This window comes from Salmo salar, chromosome 24, assembly GCF_965601325.2.
Source record: "Salmo salar chromosome 24, fSalSal1, whole genome shotgun sequence".
Classification (NCBI taxonomy): domain Eukaryota; kingdom Metazoa; phylum Chordata; class Actinopteri; order Salmoniformes; family Salmonidae; genus Salmo; species Salmo salar.
Genome location: NC_138314.1, coordinates 25619104 through 25630521, shown reverse-complemented (window position 1 = coordinate 25630521; position 11418 = coordinate 25619104). Strand labels below are relative to the sequence as shown.

Here is an 11418-nt window from a genome sequence, read left to right as displayed (position 1 = left end):
CAATTGTTAGATTAAAATATGATGGACAAAGAGTCAGCTGCACACTCCTTCCCAAAATCCCCCCATCATACTAAGTACCCCACTAAATAGAAAATACACTGACTAGTTTCTATTTATTGCGTTCCTCAAACTGCGTTGCACGCACCCCCACCCTTAATTTGTTGGGGCATGGACTCTACAAGCTGGCCCATGTTGACTCCAATGCTTCCCACAGTTGTGTCAAGTTGGCTGGATGGACCATTCTTGATACACACGGGAAACTGTTGAGCGTGGAAAAACACAGCAGCGTTGCAGTTTTTGACACAAACCGGTGTGCCTGGCACCTACCACCATACCCAGTTCAAAAAGCGCATACATTTTTTTCCTGCCCATTCACCCTCTGAATGGCACACATACACAATCCATGTATCAAGGCTTAAAAATCCTTCTTTAACCTGTCTCCCCCTTCATCTACACTGATTGAAGTGGATTTAACAAGTGACCTCAATAACGGATACTTAGTTTCACCTGGTCAGTCTATGTAATAAAAAGAAAAGATGTTCTTAATATTTTGTATACTCTGTATAATGTGCATTATACTGGACAACAATTCTACAAACCTCTGAAGAGTGTGTTTAGGTAAGAAAGATTTACGGGATTTTCTTGGGGCAGTATAATCTGGTCACAACTGGCATTAACAGTTGTGATTAGATTGTTCTACATGCCGAGCTGGGCCTTGTTCAAATCAAAAATCAAATCAAATGTTATTTGTCACATGCGCCAAATACAACAAGTGTAGACAGTGAAATGCAGTGAAATGTTCTCTAACATCAGGGACATAGTACATGATTGTGTCTTCACCTACCTTGTCTTTAATACCTGGTCAGTGCAGTAAACTGCTCTCAAAAACAATGACAAGTTTCACAGTGCAGATACTCAAAGCCAGCAGCACCTGTGAGTGAGGGAAGAGACAAGTATTGAGATCCAGTGCACATAAAATCAGAGCAATAAAAAGGGCAAAACATATTGTACTCGTAGAAAATGTTAACCAAATAGCTAAAAAGGGAGACCAATAAAGAAGTTAAACACATGAAAATAATTGATAAAAAGCACTCGCCAACAAAATGATTTCTAGGCCTTTATTCTCAGGGCTTCATTGAGTTGTCATAATAGCCTATGGCATCCACTAGGTGTCAGTCAAAGATGGCTGCTCAATAGCATGTTTTCCATCAAATCCTTTAATTGCATAATTAATCCATAAAAACGTGCTAGTTTGCCTTAATGAATGCGACCATCCAACAGCACATATAGAGATAGTTTACCAACACGTCCAATGTCAAAGATGCATCGAATTATTACTGATGGTATTCTGGTACTAGAATATTGTCAATATTTTATGGCTGAAATGCAAGTGAAAAAGAATGGTAGCATTTATGCAATTCTATAGGCTATGGACACACACATTTAAATATAATCATCCCACGGTATTGAACACGTTGTTTGCATTCTTTAGGCGAAGTTGATGTGACCTATTCAAAAGTGCACCCACAGATCTAGACATACAACCCCACCGATGAAATCTACAGGAATGTTCATAGGCGCACTACAACTACCGCAAGCAGTAAACTGCGCCGCACACAGAAACAGCATTGGATTGTGGGTAAAATAATATCTTGTGTTTCCTGAATTAGTTATGGCAACAGTAACAGAAGGTTAACGTTTATAGAAATAACGTTTTTTTCCTTTAGTTTAGAATTTCAATTGTATGTCAATTCGCATGAGGCCGCATCTTGTGTAGAACTACAGGTTGACTGCTTGAAAAGTTATAACGGTAGCCAGCAATGAGTTTGAACGAACACTCTTTGCAAGCTCTGTCATGGAGAAAACTTTACTTGAGTCGAGCAAAGCTGAAGGCTACGAGCAGAACTTCAGCTCTCCTGTCGGGTTTCGCGATGGTGAGTACTGGACTCAGAGATTGGAGAGGATTCTGGCAACTTTGCCAAAATTGAGTTATATGACGCACAATTTCTTGACACATGACACCTACCGGCCTATTTGACTATCTAAAAATGTAGCGTTCGTAACCGAGTGGGAAGGTAGTAATTACCAGTTGTAAATACCAATTCAAGTGCTTTGAACTCGTTGAGAAACGCCGATTGGCTAATGTAATGGCCAACAAGCCGTGTCAACCATTAACTGAAAGTGGGCTCACAACTATCATGTCTGTAAACAAATTATAGTGTTCAAAAACCATAATTAATAGATTGCTTTTTATAAATAATATTTTGTTAAACGTATCTGCCGAAAATGTTATCGAGGTCATTCCCTTAGTAGAAGTCAGAGGTCAGCATGTGGGAGAAGTCGGAGCTCAGGGATGATGTCTCATTCAAATCAACTGGGAACTTGGAAATCTCAGACTACAGTGCATTCAAGAAAAATAAATTTGATGGATCATCCAACTCGGAATTCCAAGTCGGAAACTCCGGGATCTTTCTATACCTGAATGACTTGATCTCGTTTTTAGCATTCAGGGCTTGAACCACCCGATTTATAATGGCCATTATAAACTGGGTGGTTCGAGCGCTGAATGCTGATTGGCTAACAGCCGTGGTATATCAGACCGTATACAACAGGTATGATGAAACATTTATTTTTACTGCTCTAATTATGTTGGTAACCAGTTTATAATAGCAATAAGGCACCTCGGGGGTTTGTGATATATGGCCAATATACCACGGCTAAGTGTTGTTTCCAGATACTCAGCGTTGCGTTACGCTTAAGAAGAGACATGGTATATTTAAGCAATAAGGCACGAGGGGTTGTGGTATATAGCCAATATACCACGGTTAAGGGCTGTTCTTAAGTACGCCGCGAAGCGGAGTGCCTGGATACAACCCTTAACAGTGGCATATTGGCCGTAAACCACAAACCCCAGAGGTGCCTATTGCTATTATAAACAGGATACCATCATAAATATAATAGTAAACAACTAGTTTTGCTTCATACCTGTGGTATATTTTCTGATTTACACATGGCTGGAATGTTGTTGTTTCATCATCCAGGACCCAAACTACCTGGTTTATAATGCTGGATAAACCACAACCTTTTCATTGAAAATAACCTGTGGACAGATTTAACGATACAATTAAAAAAAAATCTGTATGAAACCGGATACATTGCAATTTGTAACGCATAGATTTGCATCCCCACGGCCACGGATGGGGCATAGTTGAATGCATTGAAATGTCTCTGCATGTTTAAACCTCTATGCAAGGCCAGATGCAAAGTAAGGATGCCATTAGTGAGTCAGTCATATCTAAACCTTAACCTACCACAAATTAACTGCAGAATATCCTACTATACCATACAAGCCAATAACATTTAATCTGACAGTCACTCACCCAACAGACAGTTAGACCCAGTACAGTTGTTACCTGGTTACAGGGTTAGGCTACATCTTTCTGTGCAACCAACAGAGAAAAACATGGAATTGTCACTTGAAGTGGTTGAGCTATAAAATAGATAATTGTCTCTGAATGAAATCCTGGTCGTTGCTTTCTCGGTCAGTGTTTCGTGTTAAAATGCCTCTCTGTATTTCAGGTGGCTATGGTAGAGGTGCAGCTGGAGCCAGATCATGTGTATCCCCCAGGGCTGCTGATAGCCTTCAGCGCCTGCACCACTGTCCTAGTGGCAGTGCACCTCTTCGCCCTGATGATCAGCACCTGTATCCTGCCAAATCTGGAGGCGGTCAGCAACGTTCACAACTTAAACTCGGTCAACGAGTCACCCCATGAGCGCATGCACCGCCATATTGAACTGGCCTGGGCCTTCTCCACTGTTATCGGTACCCTGCTCTTCCTAACCGAGGTGGTTCTGCTGTGCTGGGTCAAGTTCCTGCCCCTCAGGCGCCCCACTGATAATGGCACCATCAGTTCTGGTGAGGCGGCAGCCATTGCCTCCACCTCCATCATGGTGCCATTTGGATTGGTGTTCATCGTCTTCGCTGTGCACTTCTACCGCTCTCTGGTCAGTCACAAAACTGACCGTCAGTTTCAGGAGCTGGAGGAGCTGTCCAATATCACCCGGCTGCAGAACCAGCTGGACCACAGGGCAGAGACGACCAGTCTGCAGCCCTCCTCTGTCCACTTCCCCTAACGGGAACATACACATGAGTAGAGAGAATAGAGCATTAGACAGCTGTAAGAAATCTATAATGAAGCATTTTATTCATCTATTTGCATGAGCACCCTGAGAAAGGATACTTTTATAGTAATATATCATTTCTACAGATGTTTTGTATTGGGATTTGGACTCTGCTCTAGGCTTTTTTCTATTTTCTTAAATAGTTGTGGAGAGGTCAGGAGAATTTGCTTTGTATTGTTCATTCGATTGGACTCAAGATACTTTTTGTTTTTACTTTGCTGCATGTCTATTGTCTTCCTTATGTCTTCAGAAACACATCTGAATAGCTGAATGTGAGTGTGAAATTTGTAGTTGAATATTCTTGGATATCTTCATTACATAGATGATATTTGTATTTATATCACATACACATGACTAAACTACATTTTGTCTGTGGCGGCTGGGGAACACCAAAAATGTGGGATGAACATTTTGTGAAGTAGCTAGAATTGTTCATTTACAAACGATAACCGGCCAATTTCCATGAAAGTAAAACTCCTCAGGAGAGTATAACATGTATTAACTGCTGTAATAGTTATGGTGCAAGCGAAGTGCAGAATTCAGATATTTTTTAGTCAGGTGACCTTAATCTGTCCCTCAGGTTTGGAATATTTATATTTTATCTTTTTAAACTCAACATTATTGATAATTAAAGATATGCTCTGATGGTTTTTTGATAAGTTAATGCATTTTAAGCACACTACTCATACTGTTGTTACATGATAGATGAACTCTTATACTGTAGTTGCGAAAATATTAGGCTGAAATATTGTCCTCAACATAATGTACATCCTTTAACAATACTGTAAAGCACTGATTGTTTTGCGTTTATGTGAAGTCACAAGTAGCTACTTCTAAATTAATTTCAATGGAGGCAAAACTTCAGATCTTTATCGTCAACCTTTGAATGTGATCCAGTGCACATATTACTTTAATAAAATAATGGCATATGATTATTTGCGGTTTTTATTATTTATACATCAGTATATTGGATGATGGTTGACACCTTTTTTTAAAACATCCCCTTTAAATGCCATTTGATGTTTTTAAGATGTTCTGTTTGAGGGCTTATTAAGCCCCACGCAATTATGTTTACTCTGACTATACTGCCTTGTGTCTGTTGCCAAATCCAAGAGGTTGAATAGTTTTATAGTCGTATACTGTAAATCTGTTACAATGTGGTGAGTCTCCCCAAAGGTAAGTGAATTGGATTGAGAAAACCTCTTTATTAGACAATCATTAACATTTATGAAATACATTATACATATTTTGTATGTCATATCTGATTACATTCATTGTCATTGGAAGGACTGGAGTCAATGTGCAATTGTTATTATGCATAACAACCCTAGGCTTACCGAAGAATGAATTCTACAAGCTAATCCAGATTTATGTTGCTTCATTTAATCATATTAATGTTTTTTTTTTTTTTTTTTTACATCTATGAGATGTACTATGTAAATTACTGTTTGAGTCAACCTTCTCTTTTGTATAAATTAAAAGATTTGGATGCATCAAAATGAAAAATACAATGGAACCTTCAATTATTATACAATGGTACCTTCAACTTCTTCCTCATGCATCCTTCATTTCGTTGTTGATTTCTATTAAAGAAACACATTTTGACAATATGTCAAGAATTAGCAGGAAGGAACAACAAAGGAAGTCGGTTAGCAGAAGGGTAAAATGCAGCAACAATATTATAAGAGGACTCGTAGGGAGAAGTAGTCTGTCATCATCTGTGTTTTCCCTGAGTAGGGCTAGAGTATTGTCTGTTTCAGGAGCTCACGGTGGTGGATAGCATTATCTCTTGGGTCACAGAAGGGCACAGAATCCGTTCCTCCTCTTTGCCTTTCTGGATTTCCTTGTTGCTGCAAGGGCTCGTTTGGTAGCCTCTCTGAATACGTCCTCCACATTCTCTTTGTATTTGGCTGAACACTCCAAGTAGAGCTCAGCATTGATCTTCCTTTTGGTCTCTTCACCCTGCTCAGATTATTAAAAAAGTTGTGATATTCCTAATTGAGAGGCCAAAAAAACATAAACCTTGTCCTACTACTCTGAGGTGACTCTTCCTGTTTGGTGTTTTTAGAAAAAACCCTGAAGGCACAGTGATGCTGAAACATTGGTGTTTTTTTACCCAATAAATAACTGGGAGGTTATATATATGGAGTCTGTGACTCTCTTTGTTTTTATAGCTTACATTTTATTCTCTGTTAGTCAGCACCTCTACACTAAATACTTTTCTCTGGGTGTGCGCCCGCTCATGCTGTTTATTAGACAAATATTGTATGACAAAAGTTCCCTCTCTGACATGAACTAGTTCTGTTGTCAAAAAGAAAATGGCAGATAAATAAATTGAGTCCATGTAAAAGGGTTATTCAGAAATTGGATTACCACTCACAAATGTGGGGATTCGCCTTGTAATTACTGTCATAAACATAATATCATCAACGCTCTTGATCTTTTGAAAATGTTTTTATTCAAACACTTCTGATCAAAGTCTCCCATTCCAATCACACAACCCTAATTCAACCACTTGTATTGCATTTTCAATAAACCCAATACTAATTACTTATTATTATGTAAGTGGCATGGCAAATGTACATTCAATGTATATAAGTTATACATACATACATACATACAGTATGGCTATGTATGAAATCTACCTGGATGTATGTGATGGGGTTCTGGCCTGAAGACCACAGTTTCCTTGCCAAGGCCTTGTCTTTCCGCAGATCTGTTTTGCATCCTACCAGGATAATAGGCACGCCATGGCAGAAGTGATGAACCTCGGGATACCACTGAAATATATGTAAACAGAGTTAGATATTATAAACATTCTACGTCATGCATTCTTGTGAGAGTGACTGCATCTACTGTGCAAAAATAATTCACCATGAACATGATAAATACTTGCTTGAGCAAGTATTCAAATAGATTTCTGATACTGACATATCTTCATATCATATATATATATATATATATATATATATATATATATCATATTCATATATGACACTGACATCTTCAGCAACTTTAATTCTGTTGTAAATGTCATAACTTTATATGGCAAGTATGTTAATAAGGTTTCTTCCTCATTCTGGGGATTTAAACAGACAAACAAGCAGTAAAGTATGAAGAGAAGACAGTGCAGTACCTTTATTAGGACATTGTCATAACTTGAGGGGCAAATTACATCATAGCAGATCAACACCAGGTTGGCATTCGGATAGGACAGAGGCCGTAATCAGTCATAGTCCGCTTGACCTGAAATACACAGAAATACACAGAAACAGATGGCTGTGCATTATTAGTCTGCCATGAAAATAATCGTATAGAAAAAAATCACTCTCTTAAGACGTTGGTTACTTAAATCAATGGCAGCCTTATCTGTCATTCCTAAATTTGTTATACCTCTATCTTTCTTTAAAATATAAATGTGTATAACTCTCTCCTGAATTTCACTTAGGCCTGTAAATGATTAAGATTATTTAGCAACCAGAGGGTGTTTGTTATTGCATTTCTAAGATATCTTTGACTACTTAATAATAGCACAACACGCCCACCAAAGACTTGGGATTCCTGTTTAGCCAGGTGTAAGTGCACTGGTGCTTTCAAAAGCATGGGTATACAAGACCTTACCTGCAGTATCATAGAGGTTCAGGCGAAACTCAGCCCCTCTGTACCTCACCTTGGCGACACATTTTTCAAACACAGAGGGAATATATTTCTGAAATGTATAGACAAAAATGTAGTTATATTTCAAGTCCTCTATTTTTTTTCAGATATGATTGCTAAAAAGGTTGAAATTAACTTTGCTCTTTTCGTCATTTTCTGTGGATATATAAATATAATTTTTGTCACATACAGTCAATTACTTCTCACTATAATTTGCTTACATGCAGAGTAAGAATAGTGCTGAAAAATGAATAACAATACATAGACATTTTTCACTCAAAGCAAGTGTAAAAAGAGAAGAGAAGCAGCCAGATGATGAGCTGGCTTTGTCAATTGTCTTACCTCTGGAAAGTATTTTTTTGTGTAAACCATGAGGAGGGAGGTTTTCCCACATCCACCATCACCTACTATCACAACCTTCAACTCCTCTCGCCGCCTGGTATGCCCACTGCTCACGCCTGACACGTTCTGTGGCATGCCTCTCTCTGAGAAGCTAGATGAAAATGTGGCAAAAGAGCCTCCTCTTGTTGAAGAAGATTTAGTTATCTGGATAACGGCCACAGACACTTGAGATAAGAATAAATGACAACAAACCCTGAGTGAGAAAACTGGCTTAACATAGTGTGAATAGCACTGTCCATTGTCACCTTGTACATACCTGGGCTGAATATCCAGTGGTTTTAAGGACGCTCCTCTTGGTTGAGTACTTACCCCTCCCACGACAGAAAAGTAGGGCCTCCCCTTTTCTCTGCCCCACCCCACCCATTTATTAATGAATGGGCACATTACCAATGCCTTATCCAGGAGCAGGGTTGGGTAGGTTACTTTCTAAATGTAATCCGTTACAGTTACTAGTTACCTGTCCAAATGTTTTATCAGTAATGTAACATTTGGATTACCCAAACTCAGTAATGTAATCTGATTGCATTCAGTTACTTTAGATTACTTTCTCCTTAACCAGCATTAGAAGAAGACCAAAATGTATTACCAATTGAACGACATCTATTGCAGGATAAATCAATGTTAAAGATTACATAGCTGGCCATATATGGATATTACATTTGTAATGCGTCTGTGTGTAGCTGGTGTAGATGAGTCAGGCGCAGGACAGCAGATATGAGTAATGTACGCAATTTTACTCAACAATAATCACAATACACGTCAAATAAATCCAAGGACACAATAATGGACCGATATACAATAAACAATCACTCACAAACAAACATGGGGGAACAGAGGGTTAAATAATGAACAAGTAATTGGGGAATTGAAACCAGGTGTGTAAGACAAGGACAAAACAAATAGAAAATGAAAAGTGGATCGGCGATGGCTAGAAGGCCGGTGACGTCAACCGCCGAACGCCGCCCGAACAAGGAGAGGGACCGACTTTGGCGGAAGTCGTGACAGTACCCCCCCTTGACGCGCGGCTCCAGCAGCGCACCGACACCGACCTCGGGGACGACCCAGAGGACGAGGCGCAGGGCGATCCGGATGGAGACGGTGGAACTCCCACAGCAACGAAGGGTCCAAGACGTCCTCCACCGGCACCCAGCATCTCTCCTCCGGACTGTACCCCTCCCACTCCATGAGGTACTGAAGGCCCCTCGCCCGACGCCTCGAGTCCAAGATGGCCCGAACAGCATACGCCGGGGCCCCCTCGATGTGCAGAGGGGGCGAAGGAACCTCCCGCACCTCAGACTCCTGGAGTGGACCAGCCACCACCGGCCTGAGGAGAGACACATGGAACAAGGGATTAATAAGGTAATCTGGGGGAAGCTGTAACCTGTAGCATACCTCGTTCAGTCTCCTCAGGACTTTGAATGGCCCCACAAACCGCGGGCCCAGCTTCCGGCAGGGCAGGCGGAGGGGCAGGTTTTGGGTCGAGAGCCAGACCCGGTCGCCTGGTGCAAACACTGGGGCCTCACTGCAGTGGCGGTCGGCGCTCGCCTTCTGCCGCCTCACGGCCCGTTGCAGGTGCACATGGGCGGCGTCCCAGGTCTCCTCCGAGCGCTTAAACCATTCGTCCACCGCAGGAGCCTTGATCTGGCTCTGATGCCAAGGTGCCAGAACCGGATGATACCCCAGTACGCACTGGAAGAGGGAGAGGTTAGTGAAGGAGTGGTGGAGTGAGTTTTGGGACATCTCTGCCCAGGGGATGAACGCCGCCCACTCCCCCGGCCGGTCCTGGCAATATGACCGCAGAAACCTACCCACATCCTGGTTTACTCTCTCCACCTGCCCGTTACTCTCGGGGTGAAAACCTAAGGTGAGGCTGACCGAGACCCCCAGACATTCCATGAACGCCCTCCAGACCCTGGACGTGAACTGGGAACCCCGATCAGAGACTATGTCCTCAGGCACCCCGTAGTGCTGGAAGACGTGAGTGAACAGGTCCTCCGCAGTCTGTAGGGCCGTAGGGAGACTAGGCAAAGGGAGGAGACGGCAGGACTTCGAAAACCGATCCACAATGACCAGGATCGTGGTGTTGCCCTGTGAGGGAGGAAGATCTGTCAGGAAGTCCACCGACAGGTGCGACCACGGCCGTTGTGGAACGGGCAGGGGTTGTAACTTCCCTCTGGGCAGGTGCCTGGGAGCCTTGCACTGGGCGCACACCGAGCAGGAGGAAACATAAACCCTCACATCCTTGGCCAAGGTGGACCACCAGTACTTCCCACTAAGACAGCGCACTGTCCGACCGATGACAGGATGACCAGAGGAGGGTGAAGTGTGGGCCCAATAGATCAACCGGTCGTGGACAGCAGACGGAACATACAGACGCCCAGCCAGACACTGGAGAGGAGTGGGCTCTGTACGTAACGCCCGCTCGATGTCCGCGTCCAGCTCCCACACTACCGGTGCCACCAGGCAAGAGGCTGGGAGAATGGGAGTGTGATTCATGGACCGCTCCTCTGTTTCATACATCCGGGACAGTGCGTCTGCCTTAGTGTTCTGGGAACCTGGTCGGTAGGACAGGGTGAACACAAAACGGGTAAAAAACATGGCCCACCTTGCCTGGCGAGGGTTCAGTCTCCTCGCCGCCTGGATGTACCCCAGATTGCGGTGGTCAGTCCAGATGAGAAAAGGGTGTCTCGCCCCCTCAAGCCAATGTCTCCACGCCTTCAGAGCCTTGACGACAACCAACAGCTCCCGGTCCCCCACATAGTTTTGCTCTGCCGGGCTGAGCTTCTTCGAAAATAAGTCACAGGGGCGGAGCTTTGGTGGCATACCCGAGCGCTGAGAGAGCACGGCTCCTATCCCAGCCTCAGACGCATCTACCTCCACTATGAACGCCAAAGAGGGATCCGGATGAGCCAGCACGGGAGTCGAGGTAAACAGAGCCCTCAGGTGACCAAAAGCCCTGTCCGCCTTAGCCGACCACTGCAGTCACACCGGTTCCCCCTTCAGCAGTGAGTTAATGGGAGCCGCTACCTGAACAAAGCCCCGGATAAACCTCCGATAGTAGTTGGCAAACCCTAGGAACCGTTGCACTTCCTTTACTGTGGTGGGAGTCGGCCAATTACGCACGGCTGAAATGCGGTCACTCTCCATCTCTACCCCTGACGTGGAAATGCGGTACCC

At 42.9% G+C, this 11418-nt stretch overlaps 1 protein-coding gene and 1 pseudogene across 2 annotated transcripts; one reads left to right on the top strand and one right to left on the bottom strand.

The window, feature by feature from the left end:
- Positions 1–1612: 1612 nt before the first annotated feature.
- LOC106585507 (calcium release-activated calcium channel protein 1) lies at positions 1613–5114 on the top strand. The gene is made up of 2 exons (XM_014171790.3): positions 1613–1934; positions 3580–5114. Exons 1-2 carry the CDS (start codon positions 1821–1823, stop codon positions 4132–4134), a joined length of 669 nt encoding a protein of 222 aa, XP_014027265.1. The 5' UTR covers positions 1613–1820; the 3' UTR covers positions 4135–5114.
- Positions 3340–8476, bottom strand: LOC106585508 (rho-related GTP-binding protein RhoF-like; annotated as a pseudogene). The gene is made up of 5 exons (XR_014382533.1): positions 8182–8476; positions 7804–7891; positions 7319–7428; positions 6828–6962; positions 3340–6144 (listed from the first exon to the last, which is right to left on the bottom strand). The product of XR_014382533.1 is annotated as a rho-related GTP-binding protein RhoF-like (transcript).
- Between the last annotated feature and the right edge of the window lie 2942 nt (positions 8477–11418).